This window comes from Numenius arquata, chromosome 5, assembly GCF_964106895.1.
Source record: "Numenius arquata chromosome 5, bNumArq3.hap1.1, whole genome shotgun sequence".
NCBI classification, from domain to species: Eukaryota; Metazoa; Chordata; class Aves; order Charadriiformes; family Scolopacidae; genus Numenius; species Numenius arquata.
The window spans coordinates 69,334,398-69,358,273 of record NC_133580.1 but is presented as its reverse complement, the minus strand read 5'-3'; the positions used below and the strand labels follow the sequence as shown (position 1 = coordinate 69,358,273).

Below are 23,876 nucleotides of genomic sequence, written 5' to 3'. Positions count from 1 at the left end.
TACGCTACAGAGCTTCATATTTACGACATGGTAAACCAAACCCTACCCCAAACTAGGTACAGGCGCTAGCTCACCTCTTTTGTGCAAAATGCCCGCTTTGTTCTCCACTGGAATTATGCCTTAGGTATTTAAAGAAGTTGGGCGAAGAGGCCGAGGGGTTAAGACGAGTTAGAGTAGGAGAAGGCGCGAGTTGACCAGAAGAACTTTGTGATTCGCCGCCAGACGCGTTCAAACTGTACAGCGGGATTTTCCAACCAGAGCGATGGAGTTGAGGTAGCACAAAGAACAACACACAGTAAGAGAGGAAAGGAGAAAGAAGGGGGGGGGGGGGAAAAGTGAAATCCCTTCTCTAAGCTTCGAAAGGGACCCGGCATATAGAAATGAGGCATTTCCTATGTTTTTCACACAGTAAGAGGCTGAACATTGTAACTCAATCAGCCAAGTCCCAAATAAACACTTTCAGGCTTTAGCAAGGCATTTTAGCATTTATGACTAAATTTAAACTCCCCAAAACCTGTCACTGACATCCCCTTTCTTCTCCCTCGCACGCGTTTCCCCTTGGTTTCTGCGTTCGCGTCAGGCGTATGATCAATGGAAGTGAAACGCTACACGAAGAACTGAATTTATTCACACTTTGGGAACAATTTCTGAATTGAGGTAAGCTGTTCAAAAACACTCATAAAATGTACAAGTCTATCATTCCAGTGATTTTTGAGAACTTTACTTTTCTTCTAAGTTTTCAGCTTCCCCTGGTTCTGTACATTTGCTATGAGAGGGGACCAACAGTGATTTCTTTTGGGTTTGAGTTAGCGAGGGAGCAGGCACACTCAGGTCTCACTAAAAATCACATGATCAAACCCAAATAGAAATAACCAAGGAAATGAAAAATACACTGAATTTCTAGCTGCATTCCTACAGTAAGATAAGAATCGGTTGAACAAGCAGCTACAAGAATCAGGGCAATTCTCATGAAGGGAACAGACCTAAACTGCACTACAAAAACATACTAGTATTTTAGAATTTAAAAGGTTCAAATAAGGGACAGAAAGGCAACCCAGGTTAAGTTTCCTTTCAAACACTGTAATTTCTCTTTTTTTTTTTTTCCACTGTCATCACCTATTTCAGGCATGTTCGTTTACTGCCCTGCCTCCTGCAGGGAAAAATGAGCTGGAACACATACCCATTTCATACTGTTTAATTGTGTAAACGAGCAGTTTTGGCAGCAAAACAGGAGCCCATGGACAGAAATGTTTCCATAGTAATTGGGAAAAGCCAGATAGAGGGAGGGAGGAAAACTGCCATGAGGTTAAGAGGAGACTTTAGAGATGTAGAGGTAGGCTTTTGAAGGAGGAGAGCTTGGAGAATATTAGCGTAAGGGCAAGCAGTAGCTTGTTTTTTGCGAGGAAAATCTACACAGGCTCATTGAAAAGCCAGACAGGAGCCTCACCTCTACCAACAATTAGGCAATTTATGTCAGTTTTGTGCGTTATTTTAAAGCTACACATGAATTCACCAACTAGTAAGGTTTTCAGCATCACAAATGCTACTGGATTTTCCTCTATAAATATACAACGAGAAGTAGCATTTATTTATACTGCTCGCAGATCGAAACAGCAAAAATTGCAAAATATAATTGAACAGAGACTAGAAGTGTTTTTAAACAGAATACCTACAAATCTCCACAGAGCAAAGTGCTGCTGCGATACATTTCTTATCCATTAAGGGGACATACCGGGTACGCAATTATCATCCCCAAATATGCCTTCAGCAAAGGAAATCATAGCCTGCTTTTAATAAGTCTTACTTTCTCATGTGAGGAGTCTCTGTGCTCACTGAGTGATACCTCATGAGTTTCCTCTGGGGAACAGAAGGCGACGTTTCGACGGGCACCAGAGACTCCTGGCTTTCTGTTGGCAAATGGCTCAGGGTGTTTGCTCGCCTCCGGAAGCTTTGCTGAGGTAACGGAACAGACTGCTCGACAGGAGAATCATCTGCATCACTGCAGAGGTCACCCACTGATCCACCACTCCGGACAGCGTTCTCTGTAGGAAGTCTGTCCTTCTCCTTTTCACACGATGGCAGTTCCTAGCAGTGTGAAAAAATAAGGTTTAAAATCAATCTTTGAGGTTGCTCTCCCATGTCATTACTCACATCCCATTGAGACCTGCTTCAAACTTGCACGTTTTTATCATAGAATGATAAAATGGCTTGGGTTGGAAGGGACCTTAAAGCCCATCCAGTGCCACCCCCTGCCCTGGGCAGGGACACCTCCCACCAGACCAGGTTGCTCCAAGCCCCCTCCAACCTGGCCTTGAACCCCTCCAGGGATGGGGCAGCCACAGCTTCTCTGGGCAACCTGGGCCAGGCTCTCACCACCCTCACACCAAAGAACTTCTTCCCCACATCTCAGCTCCATCTCCCCTCTGTCAGTGTCAAACCCTTCCCCCTCCTCCTATGGCTCCCCTCCCTCATCCAGAGTCCCTCCCCAGCTTTCCTGGAGCCCCTTGAGGGACTGGAAGGGGCTCTAAGGAGGTCTCCCTGGAGCCTTCTCTTCTCCAGACTGAACCCCCCCAACTCTCTCAGCCTGTCCTCACAGCAGAGGGGCTCCAGCCCTCCCAGCATCTCCGTGGCCTCCTCTGGCACCACTCCAACTGGTCCACGGTCATCCTGTGCTGAGGACTCCAGAGCTGGACATGGAACTCCAGTTGGGGTCTCCCCAGAGCAGAGCAGAGGGGCAGAATCCCTCTAATTAATTTTGAGAGTAATTATGTTTACAGTACACTGAGTACAACTCAGTAGAAATGGGGTCAGACCAGGACAGACGGGTCAGGTTTGGGTAACAGCGACAGCAATGCAAAGGGTGACATTTCAGAGTACTGTACGTTTAGCACCACATCTAACAACAACACACTCCTCTTGTCTATCTGAAGATTCACTGAATTCACCCCAGGCTTAACTTACTTTCCTTGTGCTGCTGACGGTACCAGACGTGGTGCTGTCTGAGTCCCCAGCACCAGAACTGTCTAGGGGCCCTCTGGCTTTACTGCCCTGGGAAGAGAAAAGCACATTTTAAAGGATCCTGTGGAATTAAGGAATTCTCCTGTGCAGTGGTGTGATTTCCATGATATGTTCATAACCACATACCGCAGACGTGTACTATAACTTCTATACAGTATACTTCTATACTTATATATGGATATACTATATATTATATATATACTATGCTTCTATAGTACCTCCTGTATTCCAAACAGATTTTCACACTAGGTACTTCTTACCAAACTACGAAGAAACAAAAAACCACTCTATTACAAAAGGATTTAAAACCATATAAATTTAATACACAGCAAAACGTAATTCCTGGTATTGTCATTTCAATGCCTACAAATCAGAAAGCATCAATATTTTTGTATAATTTATTCAACAATATTTTTGTATAATTCCTTTGACTAATGTTTTTATGTAACAAAGAGAAATACCAGGAAACCTACTGATGGAGCCTTATGTGCTAATACAACTATCGTACCTGTATCTTCCTAACTTAAAATAGTACCATTTTTTTTAATGTTCTGAAGTTAAGGCTCATGTTTCCTTTGAACCATTATTCCAGGGAAAATAGAAAATGTTATCATTATTCATGGTAGTGACCGTTCTCACCTTGAAGCTCAGACAAAATATTTTGCCTCAGATGGGATGAAAACTCAAGATTTTCCATCAAAACAGGCGTGACAGTGAAAATGCAACCAATATACAGCTGTGCTTACGGGAACACACGCCAGTCAGCACAAACTGCCAAATAGTAGAACAGCAATTTATAGTAATTATTTTTTGTCACTACAAGTCGCGTGTCTATGAGCCAATTAACTGGACTAGATCCTGCTTCAATTTAGCTGTTTGCTGATGAGAAATGAGAACGCCCAATTTTTGTTCCTTAATATCTGTTGTTTGGCATTCTGTCACAACTCTCTTCTTTCTGAAAAAAGGGAGGTGGTCTGATTTTTTAAATCCTTTGTCAAGCAGAAGTCTTTCCAAGTCTCCTATTATCTTCCTCAGACTTTTTCCACGACATGTGAAACAAAGAATATTTGACGAGAAGACACTCTGCAGGTTTAAGTGGTGCTTAAACTTGACATCTGATTTGTTTTACTTTCAGAAGATATTTTCAGTCATCTGTTTATTATAAACATTTTTATCTCTCTTCCTGGGGATCACTCTCACAAAGGAGCCCAGGTTTTTCCCACTAACAGGTATTGCCTGACACTGTTCACAAAGAATTTTACCTGATTGTATAAATGCCTTCATATTCTTAGTGTCTTCTGATGTTCTTTACACTCCTCGCCTTCAAATAACCCCCAGCACTTACGAGTTCAGATACTCCGTTACTCATCACTAATAAATAATACCTCATTAGGAACACTGAGTCAATTCCCTAATAATTTCCTTCTCCATAAAGACAAGTGAACAATCATAATTACTTTTCCAATTTTCTAAATCAGAAATAGAAATAAAACAATGGTTGTTTTTCGTAAGTTCTCAACTTCATATGAATTTTTTGAAATGCCTATATACGCTATTTCTTATCTAGCAATTAGTTCACTTCTTCCAGGACTTGGTACTCTCTCTACCAAAGCCCTGCTTTGTTTTGTCTCCTTCTAATACATACACTCAATATCTTTGTCACGTGCCTTTAATAACCACTTGGCTACAACCTGGAAGGATAAGAAATATGACTTTTTTTATCATTTAAAGAAATAAAACAATGAAATTCCGTTCAGGGGCAATAAACGTGAAGATACTTACCCGTGATAAAATACTTTCAAATGATTCTGTCAGAGATCTTTTTGCTTTGTTCTTTAACATATCTAATCTGAACCTCGGGGCGCTGCTGGGCACCTCGCTCGCAGTGTTCTCGGCAGAGGGTTGGGAAGGCTGTAAGTGTTCAAAACCAGAAATGTGAAATACTCAACAGCACGGAGCGGAATCCCAGGGAACAGCCAGCGCAAAGACTTCTGTAACCAAAATCAAACCCTACCCCTTGGATTTTCCTGCCTTTTTGTCTACTGATAGTTATATTAAAGTTTAACAAACTATCCTGACACAAGAGCAGGAAATCTCTGGAAGGAAATGCGCTGAGTGTAGGAGCAAGCTTCAGAAGAATTGTCATTTTGATAGGGATTTATGTCTGTGCCAACAATTTTTCTTTAATGCCCAAATTGTAAACGTTTCAGTGTAACAGATGAGCGATTTCTCATGGATTTACTTTTCTTCAGCCAAGAAAATAATCAAAATTGATGAAGCTCATAATTAACAAGAACTCTCAAGTGGCTCCATTAAATTAAAATGGGGCTTTCCAAGGGCCAGGAAGATGTATAACAATCTAATTCTTCTACGTATTTCACCAGGAGAAACACTTCCACCTTAAAGCTAAAGGTCTATTGAGAGTTTTGCTTCTTAAATAAATATTTCAGTATGCATTCAGAGGATGGTAGGGAATACAAAAATGATACTACAATGTAAATAATTACCATCCAAACCTAACACCTGCAGGAGAAACCAGAGCAGCTTTCAGTGTTATGTTTAGGGGGGGGTTCATCTTTAGGGTGCCAGGCACCTCCCTACCCAACCCTAATTTCAGAGATTTGAATGCTTCATCTATGGGCAGCTGAACAGCTCATCATCACCATCATCATCATCACCAAATAGTCTAGATATAATTTTAAAGCATCCTATTTCCAGTACAACAAAGTTAAAGGCTTCTGTGTTTTCTTTTTCCCTTCACTCATCTCACCCTCAAAAGGCAAATCAGACACTGCCTGCTATTATGCTCTTATGAAAAGGCATTTATTTTGAAGGTCATTTTTGTTAAATAAGATCCATGTACTAATATCACATTTAATTTTTTTCCTGCCCTGATTTAAATATTTAAAGAACATCCCCTCCCAAAACGTTACGAAAAACAGAAAAGGGAATACCTATGCGGAAAAGAAGGGAACATGGACCGGGATGTCATGGGTTAGTGATTGCCGAGACAAATAACACTGCCCGAGTACACGTTCAAAGGTATCTGCTATTACACAGCTCTGGAGATAAATGAGCATAACATTTTGTATTTACTCTGATAAGACAAATGATGGACCGAGGGCAAGTTAACCCCACTCTTAGGGCACTGGCATCTTTGCAAGTGTCAGATTAACCAATTTTGGTTGCAGGAGCTGAGCAAACAGACCTTAGGAATTTTCAAATCACACTGAAGATGTATTAAGATATTATCTCGCTTCTTATATCCCTATTTCCAAGCCATTCAGGACTGACAACTACTTGATAATCAGCTGGCATTAGCCCAAATAAAAATATTTCAGGTATGATGATAGAGGACCCCAGGCAACGTTCCTTCCTGTCCTGCCATAACTACAATGCTTTATTCTTAAAAACATATTTCTGATGAGATGCCCAAGACAAGAAATCAGAGAAGGAAATAGGCCAAGTTTTCTTCCTGCTTTCTCAGGGAGGTCAATAATTAGCCAGGAAACCATGAAAGGAGAAGAGATTTGGACCTGCTCTGGCAGGGAGGTTGGACTAGATGATCTCCAGAGGTCCCTTCCAACCCCATATCATTCTGTGATTAACAAAGTGAACAAACAGTAAATGAAGACTTCCTGCTTTTTCCCTAATTTCTTCAGGGGTCTAATTACTCCCCATATTTGCCAGTTTAGATCACAAATGGCCAACAGTAGTCACCACAATGGAATTACCAGCCAACAGTGGTGGGACAGCCAAGATTTTTAAAAGGGTCAAATAATTAGAACTGAAAGTTTCCAGAGAATAGGAAAAAATTTAAATACAGACCTCCAAGGTGTCTCCAGTTAGTTAAGTCACAAACCGAGGTATCCAAAATCACTAATCCCCTTTGAACAATCTTAACTGTGCCGTATAAAGAGCCAGTTAAACAGCACCGACACGACAGAAGGAAAGGGAGCTCAGCTCTTTGGAAACGGTTGAGAGTCTCTGCTACTCCTCCTTGAGGCCACTGCAAATGGTGCTTTGCACACCAGAAAGAGCTTCCAGCTACGGAGTATGTGTAATAATCTTTATCAAGGATGAAATCCAATGTGTTGTCAGGACACTGACTCACACAGGCAGCGGGATGGTAAATGCCACAGACTGACTGAGAGCAACTACAAATTCATTATATATTCTCTCATATATATTGAATTTTCGGTGTAGTGAGAAGAAAGAAATGACCAAAATAGTGGTCTATCGTGTTTGCATCTCTATCTGCTGAAATCAGCCTGTGCTGGGCACCTCAGGATCTGAGATCAGCCTGTTTTGGTGCACGACAATATGAATCACAAGCAAAACCCGTGTTCACCACTGCCTACAGCCTGAACTTCCAAAACACCAGTGCTGGAAATTGGCCTTTGGAAAGATATAAAAATGGAATGGAAGATTTTTTTTCCTGGATCCTCCTTCCATGAACTAAACCGGAATGATTACTTACCTGTTTCGCTTCTCCAACGTGAACGTGGTCCTTCTGTTTTTCTTCATACATGTTTCTCAGGACAGAGATCACCAACTCGTTCTCTTTTTGATCATTTCTCGGTCTCAATTTCTTTAATTGAAAAGACCACAAGGCATAGTAATTATACATTTGTATAAGAGTTAGCAAGTATGTACTCTTCATTTTGTCACTGTCAATACACCGTTAACGAGTTTAACTCAATTAATGGTACCACTCCAGTCCACCAGAGGCCACCAGTGTCCCAGGCAAAGCTCCTCACTCCCAGGCAAAGGAACACTCCTCACTCCATACATGAATTTACAGAATTTACATGAAAGTTAAAGGACAACCTGTTAAAGGACAATAAAGACTTTAAAAAGTCTTTTTGCCAATTTCCTTTGGATGAAAAGAGAACCACAACACTGTAGTCCTGAGTCTGTAACACCAACGAAGCACTTTCTCGCAGTGACGACGTACAACTCTTCTCCTAGAAACCCTTCTCATTGGACATTCCATTTTGGGGAAAAAGCAGGGGGATTTCAAAAATCAGTGCACAACGTGAACAGATTTGTCTCTGCTGCATTCTACTTAGATCTGAATAAGATCTAAATAGATCTGTAAGAGAAACAATGTTTTAAAAACAATTTATTACAGCATTTAATCCCAGAAACCTAACTTGTGAAAAGCATACGATTCTTTCAGCCTATTGATGTCACGCAGAAGATATGGTATGAATTAGCTAACGCCAGGGTAGTGCATCAGATTAATAAAAATACCCTTAGAAAGACTAAAATCTAAAAATGCAAATCAGGGTTACAACATCTGGAGCTGTAAGACTGCGACAATGAAAACTTCAGGCAGTTCAACTCAAAAAAACAGCTGAAAAAGGTAGGAGAGATGCACCCATGGTTTTCCCAAATTAATAGTTTACAGACTCTCACCAGAAGCAATTAAGAGTTTCCCGTGATTACTAGATGCTTTAGACTGTTAAAATGGATGCAGAACACTAAAATCCAACAGTGCCAGCCAGCTGTTCTATACTGAGAAATTACTTAGCCCGTGGAATCGCTCCCACAGAATAACTTCCAAATTTGGTACTGGATGATAAAGGGCCACATGGAAGCACACAAAGAGACCGAAATGACTCAATAAAGGCAGGAAACATTATTTTTAACAAAGTCTGAAATTTCCTAATCTTCAAGAGGACGCCAAGCCCAGTGACATTTCCTACAATATTCACCATCTGTCTTAAAGTGAGCTGTGCTTTTCTCTCTGCTAAAAGGGATTTCAGACAGAAGAAAGAAAGTTAAATGTTTAAGTTAAGTTTGACAAGTATTAAGATCTAGGATAAGTTTTAGGCAGGAAATTTTCTGATCTGGGAATGGTACAGTAATTTGTTTTGGTCAAAATAACAGTTGAGTGTTCTCACAGTACAAGTTCCTGCCTTCACCCACAAAAAAAGCGTGCAGTTTTACACAATGAGAAGTCAGTATTTTCACAGAAAACAAGGCGTATTAAGGGAAGAAAAATGAGTAAAATAAACCATTTTCATCAAAATACAAGTTTTTAACAGCTCCAGAAAACTAATAGTATTGAAATTAAAGCACAAGGTGATTAACAGTCTCTTAAATAAAGATAATGAATAATTCACAAAACAAAAAAAGAAAATAACTTTGGTGCTTCACACAGATGTGAGCAAAAACCATTTTTTGCTTTAAAATCTTGCAGGAAACAAAGAGCTTACCTTAACCTCCTCAAAAACAGAGGCCTGCTCCTGGTTATTTAGTGTTGTCAGATGCTTCTGTAGCTCTATTTTAGTCTTAGAAGGGTGTAACCCTACCAAGAGGAACAAAAAAAAGAACAAACCACAGGATCAAATTTGTCAGAATTCATCAGTCCCATAAAAATGTGCACAATTTAAGGCAAAGCTCGTCGGTTATTCGAGCTGACCCCTTGCACTGATTTCATAACAGGGCATTAGAACGAACTTCTAGGTTAATTTAAAGCTACTGCTGAACTCGACGTCTTTAAAACGAGGGGCACGAACTTTGCAAAAAGGAGATTTACTGGGCACAGCCCAGGATTATACTCTCAGCTGAAGATTCCATCATCACACGAGATAAAATAAACCCCGATTTGCTTTGTTGGGGTTAAATGCAGTATTGCTTGTGGCATAAACATTATTTCCATTGCTTTTCTCCAATTTTTATGCCTTGGCCTCTTCTGAAAAAAGAGTGTATTTATCGCATGTCACTGAAGTTCTTGCTTTGCCCGTTGCTGAAAACATTTACGGACAATCTAAAGCAGACAACCCTCTCATTCAGATTATTTTTTCTGCCCTCATCCTGGATTAAACTCCTTTCCTCTGCTTGCTGTGGCAAAAAACAGCAAACCATCAACAGCATTTTGTACTTTGGTTTCCGATCGTGGCATTTCTCCTTCGGAAGCGGACGCTACGATTAACCAGATGGCATGATTAAAGGCATTAAGAATCGTTTGCCTTTAAGAAATTTCTCAAAAATCACAGTTAGCTGAAGAGCAAAATAGAGCGAAAAGTAGTTTTGGAAGTTCTCCAGCTTCATCAAATTAGTATTAGACAGGTTTTAGTCCAACAAGCTACTGCCACGTGACCTGACAAGCTGCTGCTGCCCGTTATTCACCCCAGACATTGCTTAAATGAACAAAACCTAACTGTGAAATTTGCTGAAATGCAAAAAAGGGTTTTTTTTTCTCATCTTGAACTTGTTTTCTGGGCAAGAACTGCAGTTTTAACTCCTGCATTTTCATGAAGGAGCATGGATTGACACCACAAACGTGCGCATTCAAAGCTCACTGTTGGTATCACGCTGGTACCTCAGGATTCAGTAGGAGTGGAGGTCACAGCTATCGCAGCATATGTTCTTGAGAAGTTCCTTATCTAAAGTCCTCTGCATTTATAGGGCTAATAGAGCCAAGCTAGTGGCAATGCAGTAGTATTTAAAGTCTTAATTAGTTTTCAAAACTAATAATTTTTCACTCTCAGGCTGGTGAGACCCTGGCCCAGAGAAGCTGTGGCTGCCCCATCCCTGGAGGGGTTCAAGGCCAGGTTGGAGGGGGCTCGGAGCAACCTGGTGTGGTGGGAGGTGTCCCTGCCCAGGGCAGGGGGTGGCACTGGATGATCTTTAAGTTCCCTTCCAACCCAAACCATTCTATGATTCTATGATTCTATAATTTTACATTGCAGTCCTCTAAATAAAAAGTCTGGCTTTCAACCCTCCATCCCAAGTCCCAAGCTCAAATTTTTAAGTATTCATTCCCTTAGAGTTTCACATGTAAATAAAATTGTTAGAAAAAATATTCAAGCAGGAAGTTCTTTAAAGCTCACCTTCTATCTTTTCACAGAGTTTATGCAAGCTTTGCATAGGACATCCTTCACAGAGCTGAGGCTGGGCCTTGGAAGTTTGTTGCACAGCGGCTACAGTGAAAGCCTGTTTCAATGTCATCATGATTTCATCCACCTGAAAAGAACAGAGGGCAAAAGAACAGAATTCCACTTCTCCACTGAGCTTCTGTTTTCCTTAACGAACACACAACTGGCTTTTAGAATGATCTGGCCACTTTTTTGGGAATGGACTTATTATTAAAGCTCTGAGGAAAAAGACCTGGGAGTCCTGGTGGACAACAGGATGACCATGAGCCAGCAATGGGCCCTTGTGGCCAAGAAGGCCAATGGCATCCTGGGGGGCATCAGGAAGAGTGTGGCCAGCAGGTGGAGGGAGGTCATCCTCCCCCTCTGCTCTGCCCTGGGGAGGCGCCAGCTGGAGCACTGGGTCCAGTTCTGGGCTCCCCAGTCCCAGAAGGACAGGGAACTGCTGGAGAGGGGACAGCAGAGGACCACAAAGATGAGGAGGGGCCTGGAGCATCTCTCTGCTGAGGGACTTGGGTCTTTTTAGTCTGGAGAAGAGAAGACTGAGGGGGGATCTGATCAATACCTATAAATACTTCAAGGGTGGGTGTCAGGAGGATGGGGCCAGTCTTTTTTCAGTGGTGCCCAGGGACAGGACAAGAGGGAACGGGCACAAACTGGAACACGGGAAGTTCCATCTCACCATGAGGAGGAACTTCTTTGCTGTGAGGGTGGCAGAGCCCTGGAAGAGGCTGCCCAGAGAGGTGGTGGAGTCTCCTTCTCTGGAGACATTCAAAACTTGAGTGGAGCAGGATTTGAGGACATTCAGCAAAATACAAAGCACGGAGCAATGGAAAACTTTGACTTATATTCTATTAGGCTTTTCTTTTCTTTCACTTACCAGCGCTTCATCTGTGCACTGAAAGACGTAGCAAACGAAGTGGAAGCCTCCGTTTTCTGAAGACTCTCTGCAGATGAACCCAAAGTGATCCACGTGTCTGATTCCCTACACAAAACCAACAGCCGTGAAGCAGCCAGATTTATTTTCAATGTTTTATACCTGTATTTTTTCCGGTAACAAAAGCCCAAAAGGCCCAAGAGCATTAGAGATAAGTCACGTAACTCTGTTCCACTACATTGAAGTCATCCAGCCATTAAAACTCTATTTGTTAGAGAACCTATTGCTTCATGAATCTTTTAAATTTCACTTAAGCCAGAGGTTGTTTGTTGGGGTTTGTTGTTCTGGTTTTTTTTATTATACTTTTAATGACCAAATAATAATGGATCCACTGGAAAACATAGGGATGAAGAAATACGATTCAAAATATATTTTACACAATATTGGAAATAGCAGGGGAAAAAAAGCTGCTTCTCTTTTGCTTAAGTAGTCGACAATTGCTTTATATTTGTAAAAGCAAATAAAAGCAATAATGAAAAATGGATAAACAATTCTTTTTCCATGTAAAAAAATTTACAGCTAGTTAAACAATGAAAACAGTTAAATATATTACTTAAAGGTCACTCATGGAAGCATTTATTTCTCCTAAAAGGCAGGCAAATTCAGGCACAATCTACTTGCAGCAGCAGATGAACAGTACATCCTGGTAAAATGCTAAGAAGAACGTTTCTTAATTGCTGGCAATTATTTTCTTTTCTGAAAAGACTTTCTGATGAGTAGATTTAGGTGATCCCAGTGCATCATTCTTGGTAAAAAGAAACGAACCCAAACATATAATGAATTACATGCACAGAGGCAGAGCCTGTTGATAAAAATTCAGTTACACCCAGCACCATTTTACTACCTTCCAGCTGTCCTGGCACAACACCACTGAAGTCAGGTAAAGAGAGGCAATAAATTGTATCAAAAATTATAATAATGAATCACAGTAAATCAGAAATTTCAGTGAAATTAAAGAATCTGAAGATGTCGAGCAGGACTTTTTTGTGGTTTTTTTTTTTTCTTTTCCTTGTTAACACAGCAAGAATCTCTGAATATTCTCTTTTTTATCATTAAGAAAACATTAAAAAAAGCATTTAAAAAGCATAAAATGTGAATATTTCTATAAACCAGAATGGCCCAGTGTCCCTAGAAGAACACGTTATAGCATCAGACACCCTTAAGCAATCCAAACAATGTCGTCTTATCATTTGAAATAAAACTTTGAAATAAAAGGCCCTTGGCTGTTTCATATCGGCTAATTCAGATACTGCCCCAGGACCACGGAATTCTTTCTGCCCTGACGGATCAGGCATTCAGGAAATTAAGGACTGATTCTGATCTCCCTTGAAATTTAACTCTAGTGCCTTCAAGAAAAGATTAATTATTAAAGACCTTGTATGCAAACTACTTCTGTTTACTCTGAAATGTTCAGAATAGGTACCTGTACGTTGAGTGATGAAAGCGATCCTCATCAAATTAAAAAGTCACTTATGAAAATTATATTTTGAAAGTTATATTCGCCTTTGCGAATATTACAAGCTGTCCTCATCAAATTAACAAAGTCATTTAGGGAAAAAAAACTACCAAAAAAAGCTAGAAGCAAATAACAGCAAATCATATTCCCTATATTTAAAAACGAGTAAATAAACCTATTGAAGCAACAAAAAAAAGCCCAACATTTGCACAGTATCAGTAAGCCCAGAGCCTGTGATGCACCGAGTCGACCTCCACTACACAAGTCAGTCAAGTGAAGATAGTCCCCAGTGCAAGAAAGAGTGGCAAAATTCTATATACCCGGCATACGAGGTCTTACTCCTCCCCAAGCCTCCCAGTACAAACAAGCATTGCACTGGTTTAAACTCAAGCTGAATTTTTGGTTAAACAAGCAGGAACATCCATTCTTCAATATATTTAAGTTTATTTATATAATTACAGCTTAGTTTAATTTCTCAGAGGTTTAAACTAAAATGAACTACAGCAGGTTTTAAAGGAATTAAGCGTTCTCTAAGGATTCTATCCCAGTTTAATGAATGAAATTCAATTTCCCCGTTCACTTAAACTGAATCAAATCTGGTCCAGAGACAAACTAAATACACATAATGCCCCGCAGGACAGCAAACAGCTCGGGAAAGACAAACCCCTGCAGCACGACACTGGTTAATTAACAAAACATTCAACGAGGGCAAGTGTAGGGTGCTGCACCTGGGGAGGAATAACGCCCCCCACCGGTACAGGTTGGGAGTGACCTGCTGGAGAGCAGCTCTGTAGAGAGAGACCTGGGAGTCCTGGTGGACAACAGGATGCCCATGAGCCAGCAATGTGCCCTTGTGGCCAAGAAGGCCAATGGCATCCTGGGGGACATCAAGACATAGTGCTTAGTGACATGGTTTAGTGATGGGTTTTTATCAGAGTTAGGTTGTTGGTTGAACTAGATGATCTTAAATGTCCCTTCCAACCTAGACAATTCTATGATTCTGTGATTTTAAAAAGAGTGTGACCAGCAGGTGGAGGGAGGTCATCCTCCCCCTCTGCTCTGCCCTGGGGAGGCCCCATCTGGAGCACTGGGTCTAGTTGTGGGCTCCCCAGTTCCAGAAGGACAGGGAACTGCTGGAGAGGGGACAGCAAAGGGCTACAAAGATGCTGAGGGGCCTGGAGCATCTCTCTGCTGAGGAAAAGCTGAGAGCCCTGGGGCTGTTCAGCCTGGGAAAGAGCAGTCTGAGGGGGGACCTCATCAATGCTGAGCAATAGCTAAAGGGCAGGTGGCAGTAGGATGGGGTCAGGTGCTTCTCAGTGGTGCCAAGTGACAGGACAAGAGGGAACGGGCACAAACTTGAACACAGAAATGAGCACAGAGGCCCCTTCCAACCCCACATCATTCTGTGATTCTGTGAAAGGAGAAAAACAGCACATAAGAGTTATCTGAAACATAATTCAAAAATAATCTTTTTTTACAAGAGTGTAAGTTGCGTGTGTGTAAAAGAAGACACCTCTCTGCATTTTGCACGGGTTATGTGAAGGTGCAATTTATCTAATGACTTATTTCAAGTGGTGATGTCTTCAAAGAGCTGCAGCTTGGACACATGAAGATGTGGCAGTGACATTGCTCAGGTTCACAGGGGCGTAACTCACTCTCAGCTACAGCAGCAGCTCAGCAGCGTCAGGGCACAATAGTCACCCTCACACCAAGGACGTATGGGTCCTGCCTACAGGAGCTTTCACAGAATCACAGAATGATGTGGGGTTGGAAGGGACCTCTGGAGATCATCTCCTCCAACCCCCTGCCACAGCAGGGTCACCCAGAGCAGGTCCCACAGGAACGTGTCCAGGCGGGTTCTGATGTCCCCAGAGAAGGAGACTCCACCACCTCTCTGGGCAGCCTCTTCCAGGGCTCTGCCACCCTCACAGCAAAGAAGTTCCTCCTCATGGTGAGATGGAACTTCCCATGTTCCAGTTTGTGCCCGTTCCCTCTTGTCCTGTCCCTGGGCACCACTGAAAAAAGACTGGCCCCATCCTCCTGACACCCACCCTTTTATAGGGTATTTATAGGCGTTGATGAGATCCCCCCTCAGTCTTCTCTTCTCCAGACTAAAAAGACCCAAGTCCCTCAGCCTTTCCTCAACAGAGAGATGCTCCAGGCCCCTCACCATCTTTGTGGCCCTTTGCTGTCCCCTCTCCAGCAGTTCCCTGTCCTTCTGGAACTGGGGAGCCCAGAACTGGGCCCAGTCAGTCCCCAACCTGTACTGGTGCTTTACTTCATTATCACTTCTTGAAAAATACGGCTCAGAGCATGCCAGATTCGCACAACTATGAATCACAGCCGCTGAAATCCCAAAGCAGAGCTGAGCAGGATGTTCCTTCTCTTATTATTCATCCACCGCACACAGAAGTGAGTCTTTGTCTCAGAAATTACAATGCAGAGCATGAGAAAAGAATGAGGTGTTTACAAAATTACTGATTAACTAGCAACTCGTCAATAGCAATTACTAAAACCGCCGGGGTGAGAATCCATTTGAAGTGCTGGGAGAGAGGAGCACCTGAGCATTCACAAGCGGAGAATATTTAAACAAAATAAAAAAGAAGAGAGAAAGAATACACCGCAGTCTTACCTGAGAACAAAAGGATATTTCTTTAAAGCTTTTTTCAATTGCTACTTTTTTTGTGTCGGGACTGATGAGGTAAACTTCAGACTGGCCAATCTAAAAAGAGATAAATGGCAAGATGATACCAAGGAACATTACACTTTCGTCTTGTTATAAAAATGTTTCCTGCACATAAATCTCATTTTTTTCTACCTATATTTTTAGATCAATTAGTGTATCATGACCAGGGAAAGAGAGGATACTGAAGCAACTCTGATTTGGCCTTCGGAGCACGTTACTGAACTGAGATTTAGCTTCACAGGTGAGACAAGAGACTGAGAACAATGTTTAGTTAGATGAGAGTAATATTATAGCACAAGTAACTGACTTAGCACTGAGAAAACACACTCACACTCCCTTTCCTTATTTTCCGCAGGCTTGGCACATACCGCACTCCCAAAAGCTACTTAATTAAATTGTCCTAAAATTTAAACCCAAGCGTGTGCCTCTTCCTGTATTCTACCTCATTATATTTTAGGGATTTATTTATTTATTTAAGACACACATAGCAATTAATTTAAAGATTTCAACTCAAACTATAAAAATTAACTTACTGGAGTGCATTTTCTAATTTAATTTAATCTGTAGGTCACCCGTACAGCCCTGACCCAAAAGCTGGTGTTAACTTTTGATGGGCAAAGGGCATTTTAAAGATGAAACGATTGTTTTCGATTTTTCAGCTTCTGGCAATGTCTTTGCAACATTTTAACAGCTAAAAACTTAAATTCTTCATAGTTTCTAGCACATCAGAAAGTCTACTAAGGACATGTCTCTCATCAGATTTTAGAGAAGATGGGTGGAATCTGGATCCATTCATGACTTGGTCCCTGCGCAGCAGAGACAACCGGAAGCCAACTGAACCAGGGAAGAAAACCCAAACAGTACACCTCTCTCCTCCCCACAAAAAACAGTCAGGAGATAAGCCTAAAAATAATCATAATTATAAAAAAAAACCCCAAAGCACCCCAAATCCTAAGAAATTAGCTTGGAAAGCAGTTCTTCAGGAAGAGATACCAAAAATGGGACTGTCTGAATGAAAACCATCACTAACCCATGTCCCTCAGCACCATGTCTGCCCGGCTTTTAAATACCTCCAGGGATGGTGACTCCACCACCAGGTTCAGACAGCTGGGGAGACCTTCTCACTCTCTCTAACTCCCTGAAAGGAGGGTGTAGCCAGGGGGTGGTTGGTCTCTTCTCCCAAGGAACAGGCGATGGGACAGGAGGAAACAGCTTTAAGTTGCACCAGGGGAGGTTTAGATTGGATATTAGGAAAAATTTCTACACGGAAAGGATTATTAAGCCTTAGATCAGGCTGCCCAGGGCAGTGGTGGAGTCCCCATCCCTGGAGGGATTTAAAAGCCGGGCAGACGTGGTGCTGAGGGACAATGGGTTAGTGATGGGTTTTGTCAATGTTGGGTTGATGGTTGGACTCAATGATCTGAAAGGTCCCTTCCAACCTGGACAATTCTATGAATTGAGGAAGGTGAGGAGAGTCAGCAGATAATTCACCTGAATGTTTGTCACACCTCATACACCAACCACCCTCTGCCACTGTCCTGTGGGAAATCCAAGTAAGCATACTGGCCCCCAGTCATGGTTCTGTCCTTCTGCTCTAGTTACAGGTAACTCATCCACCTGGAAATTTATTCCTGCTGTTACTAGTTAGTGTAATTTTATGGACCACTTTGCAATTGTATAAATACCTACTACCTTGCTGCAGCTTTCTAAGAGCTGTCTTTAGAAGCCCAATGTCTCAGGTAGTGCCATTTGAAACTACCTAATGTAAACTTAATTTGAGTACATCAAACAATTTACACTGACTGGTAAAGCTTTCTAGAAAAACAGGCAAGTTTAAATTAAGCTCTGGTAATTGCAATTAAGTTAGTAGTAACTGCCATCTTTCAGAAACACGTGCTTTGGTGTTTGCCAGTCCAAACTCCAAGATGTGAGAACAGCCACCGAGAGCTGCAAATCTTGTTTTACCGTAAACAACATCGTCCGGTTTTCTGCAATGTCCGTTGGCTGCACAACGCTGTGTCCATAGAGAAGTTGACTTTTGAGGTTGAGTGAAATTGCATCTTCTTCAAAAGACCTGACAAAGCTGTTACTCCTATGGCTTCCCTCCTGCAAATCCTTCTTAAAAGCAAAGGAACGAAGCCCGGGCTGAGAAAAAGATTTCCTCATTGGCCTTTTCTCCTCTTCTTCGCTGACCAAGGGCTGGAAGACAGACCGAAACTTGGAGCTGAAAGAGAAGCCTCCGAAGTTATTGGCAGTTTCATGTTGTTGGGACGACGAGTTGCAATCCGATTTCTTTGTACAACTGGCGCGATTAAACTTCTCAATGCACTCATCGATGAGTGCTGGGGGGGCGTTTTTATGCGCCACCGTCACCCGGCCGCAGAACAGCACCTCGAACTTTTTGGCAAAAGGGTCTTCAACGTCTGAGAGGTTGTTCTGAAACTCTTCTTGACGAGCAATTTTTCCAGCTTGTCGAATTGAGCTTATAATCTCAGGCACCTACAGGAGAGGGGAAAAAAAATACACAACATTAGCATCTAGTGTTTTGTGACAAACAAGTTACAAGACACAGTGTATGAGTGTGGTTTGGGTTTGGGTTTCTTTTAACTGTAAGTTACTGTGTTTTTTAAAGAAACATATTCATTATTTTAGATATTCATTTTTTTTATTCTACTATCCTACTTGACACTCTCAAATGTGTCTGCATCCTGGGCTGCATCCCCAGCAGCGTGGCCAGCAGGGTGATAGGGGGGGTTCTGCCCCTCTGCTCTGCTCTGGGGAGACCCCCCTGCAGTGCTGCCTCCAGCTCTGGGGCCACCAACAGCAGAAGGACACGGACATGTTGGAGCAGGTCCAGAGGAGGCCACGGAGATGCTGGGAGGGCTGGAGCCCCTCTGCTGTGAGGACAGGCTGAGAGAGTTGGGGGGTTCAGCCTGGAGAAGAGAAGGCTCCGGGGAGACCTCCTTAGAGCCCCTTCCAGTCCCTCAAGGGGCTCCAGGAAAGCTGGGGAGGGACTCTGGATGAGGGAGGGGAGCCACAGGAGGAGGGGGAAGGGTTTGACACTGACAGAGGGGAGATGGAGCTGAGATGTGGGGAAGAACTTCTTTGCTGTGAGGGTGGTGAGAGCCTGGCCCAGGTTGCCCAGAGAAGCTGTGGCTGCCCCATCCCTGGAGGGGTTCAAGGCCAGGCTGGAGGGGGCTTGGAGCAACCTGGTGTGGTGGGAGGTGTCCCTGCCCAGGGCAGGGGGTGGCACTGGATGGGCTTCAAGGTCTCTTCCCACCCAAACCATTCCATGATTCTAGGATTCTCTGAAATAACATTACTTCCACATACACCATCACTTGCAGGGCACCTGTATGACAGAGCAGTCTGTGACAGCCCACACATGCTGTAATTATAAACAAAACCCAAAATACCATCTGATATTTTTTAATTAACAGAAAACGTTCATGGTTTCTGCTATGGTTACAAGGTGGGAACCTGCAGGAGTTATCTGGTAAGATGTTCCAATGCCTGGTTATTTTGACTTCCGAGGAGATTGCCGTTCTTCTACAGCAATCGCTGCTGCCATAACAACAAATGTGGGGCCACCAACCAGGATTACAACAGATAATTTTGCCAACTTTTTAATTCCCCCCAAATTACTTTGAAAAAAAAAAAAATATCCATGCTCAGCGTGCCAGTTTCCTGACAAAATAAATTTCCTCTGTCAAGGATCAGTTGGAGCTTACTCACTTAAAAGTACAGAAGGAACAAACAGAGACGAACAGGAGCCCAGAAGAACCATCTCCCCCTACGAGAAAAGACAACCCTAAACCTAAAAAATGCTTTGGAGACACGACCTCTGTCTTTTTCCGACATTCCTATGGTTATCTAACGCCTAACCATAAGGCAATAATACACGTAAACCAATGCAGGAAAGAGCAAAAGTCTCGGAGGAAAAAAAAAGGCTGAACAGTGAAAACTGTTTCACTATTCTAGGTGCTCAGTAGGATTCTATTTATAGACAAGAGAACACAGATTTATAGATATGGATGGATAGATAGATATACACACACATGTATAGCTAGTGGATTTAAGATAATAAGTACCAGATTACAAAATAAATACTAAGATGAGTCAGGAAGCATTACTTCAGCCTTGGGCGCAAGGCGTGAGTCACCGGCACGGACAATGGGGCAGAAAAATCAGGGTCATGACTTCAGGAGCCCGTTCTCGGCATCGTCACGGCCCAGGTGGAAAGCCTTGGACTGGGGCAGCGTCCTGCCTAACTTTTTCATCACATGCAAGAATAATTTAAAGGTAAAAGGAATCTTTATGACCTCAAATGATACGCATTTGCTCCTCAGTGAGCTCAAGGTTCACCTCAGGTTTATTTACCTAACAGTCCTTCAAAGAAGCAATTTTTAGTCACGTAACGCACACAAGGATGTGCCCTTGTGGCCAAGAAGGCCAACGACGTCCTGGGAGGCATCAAGAAGAGTGTGACCAGCAGGTGGAGGGAGGTCATCCTCCCCCTCTGCTCTGCCCTGGGGAGGCCCCATCTGGAGCACTGGGTCCAGTTCTGGGCTCCCCAGTTCCAGAAGGACAGGGAACTGCTGGAGAGGGGACAGCAGAGGGCTACAAAGATGATGAGGGGCCTGGAGCATCTCTCTGCTGAGGAAAGGCTGAGGGACTTGGGTCTGTTTAGTCTGGAGAAGAGAAGACTGAGGGGGGATCTGATCCACACCTGTAAATACTTCAAGGGTGGGTGTCAGGAGGATGGGGCCAGTCTTTTTTCAGCGGTGCCCAGGGACAGGACAAGAGGGAACAGGCACAAACTTGAACATGGGAAGTTCCATCTCAACATGAGGAAGAACTTCTTTGCTGTGAGGGTGGCAGAGCCCTGGAAGAGGCTGCCCAGAGAGGTGATGGAGTCTCCTTCTCTGGAGACATTCCAAACCGGCCTGGACACGTTCCTGTGGGACCTGCTGTGGGTGACCCTGCTCTGGCAGGGGCTTGGAGGAGATGATCTCCAGAGGTCCCTTCCAACTCCGTATCATTCTGTGATTCTGTGTGATGACAGGGAAACACCCGTATTTCAAACTGCAACTTTTTCAGCGTTTTCTAATAAACACATTTTACTCTCGTTGGAGTCTGTGGACTCAGCAGCCACAGGCAATTTTATAACGCAGAGACCTGCAGTGCCCACCTAAAGCCCAGACACCACATTTGGCATCAATCACAGGTTACTGAATTTGAGTTCTTCGATATTTTTTGTCATAAAACACCACGGAAATCGACAAAATTGCTCTTCAGCAGTGGCCGGACTTTAGGTACAGCAGGAGTTAAAGACATTACACTCACAGAATGACTTTTGCAATCGGTAATAAACTTCACGTTTGAGGAGACCTCATGGGCCCGTTGATGAAAGCCCCGGGGATTATTTATTTATGTATTTTCACACCGGCTAAGGCTTGAATTACATCATTTATAAGTAAGAGCTGGCTTCCCTGCCACACTTAGTGAAAAACACTGACTCCTCTGTTCCTGCTTATTCACCTCAAAAAATTCACAGCCTCTTAATATCATTTTATTACTCCTGATTAAGCAACTGGTGCAGTGTTGCTCTAGCAGAGGCAGCAAATCTCCGCCTCAGCTTCCTCTGACCCTCACGTATGTTAAACGTTAATCTCTTCTCATTAGTAAAGATAAGATGCCATGACGAATGGGGAAAAAAAACCCCAAAATACATATTTGCCTGGAACTGGTCTTGGCCTGATCAAGATTTGTGCTCTTTTCCTGTATCATTCCAGGCCTTTTATGCAAATATCTAGAGATGAAGAATCCACACGGTCCTGTGTGACCTCTGAGCCTGGGTCCCTCAGAAAACAGACCTGGATGCTGAGTACATGAAGAGCAAGTAAACATCAGTTAAAAAAAAAAAAAAAAAAAGAGAAAGGAAAAAAAATAATCTGTGAAATGTAAATAAATATATAAATATACTATAATTATTTCAAATTATTAACATAAACAATGTAGGCTCTATCCTGGCACATGTTTCTTAACCCCAGCTGGAATTTTTCCCATTCAGCAACATGCCACTGGGCAAACAGCAACCACATCTCCTGTGAACCTCCAGCAATTAATTAAGATGTAAAATGGATCAGGTTTGATGGCTCTTCAATTTGTATCAAAAAGCAGCACGGATCAAGTTGCCGCTGAATTAAGCTGATGTTGCTTGGAGGTGTTTTTAAAGCTTGTGGGGTTCTTTCGGAACATTAAAAAAAAGGTCTTTTTTATTGTAAGGGTAACCAACACCTCCTATAGGAACCTATAGGTAATTGTTTCTACTCATCTAACTTGCTAAGGCAGTGGGGGATCACAGAGTGAACGACAGAGTGATGCGGGGTTGGAAGGGACCTCTGGAGATCATCTCCTCCAACCCCCTGCCACAGCAGGGGCACCCACAGCAGGTCCCACAGGAACGTGTCCAGGCGGGTTTTGAATGTCTCCAGAGAAGGAGACTCCATCACCTCTCTGGGCAGCCTCTTCCAGGGCTCTGCCACCCTCACAGCAAAGAAGTTCCTCCTCATGTTTAGGTGGAACTTCTTATGTTCAAGTTTGTGCCCATTCCCTCTTGTCCTGTCACTGGGCACCACTGAAAAAAGACTGGCCCCATCCTCCTGACACCCACCCTTGGAGTATTTATAGGTGTGGATCAGATCCCCCCTCAGTCTTCTCTTCTCCAGACTAAAAAGACCCAAGTCCCTCAGCCTTTCCTCAGCAGAGAGATGCTCCAGGCCCCTCAGCATCTTTGTAGCCCTTTGGGAGGACTTTGTAGGGAGGAGGACTTTTTGGGAGGACTTTGTAGCATCTTTGGGAGGACTGTTGCACACAGGCGTGATTTCTTCCTGCCACAGAAATTCTCTTTTCTAGCATGCTTCCATTCTTAAGCGTTTTCTGCCTTGCTTCTCAGTATAAATATGTAATTAGTGGATAAGGATTATTTCTGTAATCAGAAAAACAACTGCAGATCACCTAAAATTATTTCCCTAAAATCACAAAATTAAATATACAACAACAGTGTAAGCAACCATGAGACTTTACTAAACCCAGACCATTTCCTTCTCATCACTCATCCTGGGCCAAACAGGATGGTGAACAGAAGACACCACTGGAGTGTATTAGGAAAAGTTTTTGCATTTAGAGCATCTGAATTAGATACAGGAAAAGCAGATGTATCTATAGCCACTAAAACTAACACTGGACTGTTGATATTTTTTCATTTATTTATTTTTGAAGTATACCATGTTATTTCTGCTATGTTGAGAACGTTTATTTTGCAGGGACAAGGCCGGGAATGGAAATGCTGAGTATTCTTGGGAATTGACTCTTGGGGAATCAAGCAAAACACAACCCAACACCTACAACTTCCCAATGCACGTTAGTCTGTTATGCTACAAACAGCCACAGCTTCTACACCACCCACCCAATCACGAGAGAAGGCAATTAATTTTCTAAGCAGGCAGAGTTTTGCTGCATTGGAAGAACGCAAAAGGGTTCATTCCCATCACAGAAACTGCAGTTGTATTTTTCCCCCGTGCAACCAGAAGTCACCCTGGGAGCTTACATACAAGGATGCGATAAGATGTCGATGTCTTTAGCCTGTCAGTGGATTTGAAAAAGAGTGAGAAATTATTTTAATGAAAAAAAGCTGAGTAACAGCTGAATTCAACAGCTGCCTTTTGCTAAACAAGACCAGCCTAAAAAAAGATTCCCAGTTTCTTTAATACACAGTAGGAAGGAAAGCAAAGCGTGCCACAGAAGAGGAACTGTTAACATATCAACTGGCCACAACTAGGGGGAAAAACAAAATAAATTGGGATTATTTATGATTTTAGATGCTACACA

General features: G+C 42.7%; 1 protein-coding gene across 1 annotated transcript in view; it reads right to left on the bottom strand.

The window, feature by feature from the left end:
- The window catches only part of TBC1D1 (TBC1 domain family member 1), a 93,922-nt gene that overhangs the window by 29,412 nt on the left and 40,634 nt on the right, over positions 1 to 23,876 (bottom strand). Inside the window, exons 3-12 of the mRNA XM_074147324.1 lie at positions 17,949 to 18,482; positions 15,930 to 16,019; positions 11,785 to 11,889; positions 10,863 to 10,995; positions 9,243 to 9,334; positions 7,499 to 7,609; positions 4,801 to 4,929; positions 2,962 to 3,048; positions 1,805 to 2,085; positions 75 to 203 (exon numbers count right to left, since the gene is read on the bottom strand). Coding sequence (XP_074003425.1) covers positions 75 to 203; positions 1,805 to 2,085; positions 2,962 to 3,048; positions 4,801 to 4,929; positions 7,499 to 7,609; positions 9,243 to 9,334; positions 10,863 to 10,995; positions 11,785 to 11,889; positions 15,930 to 16,019; positions 17,949 to 18,482 — 1,691 coding nt within the window. The remainder of the gene's footprint in view (positions 1 to 74; positions 204 to 1,804; positions 2,086 to 2,961; positions 3,049 to 4,800; positions 4,930 to 7,498; positions 7,610 to 9,242; positions 9,335 to 10,862; positions 10,996 to 11,784; positions 11,890 to 15,929; positions 16,020 to 17,948; positions 18,483 to 23,876) is intronic.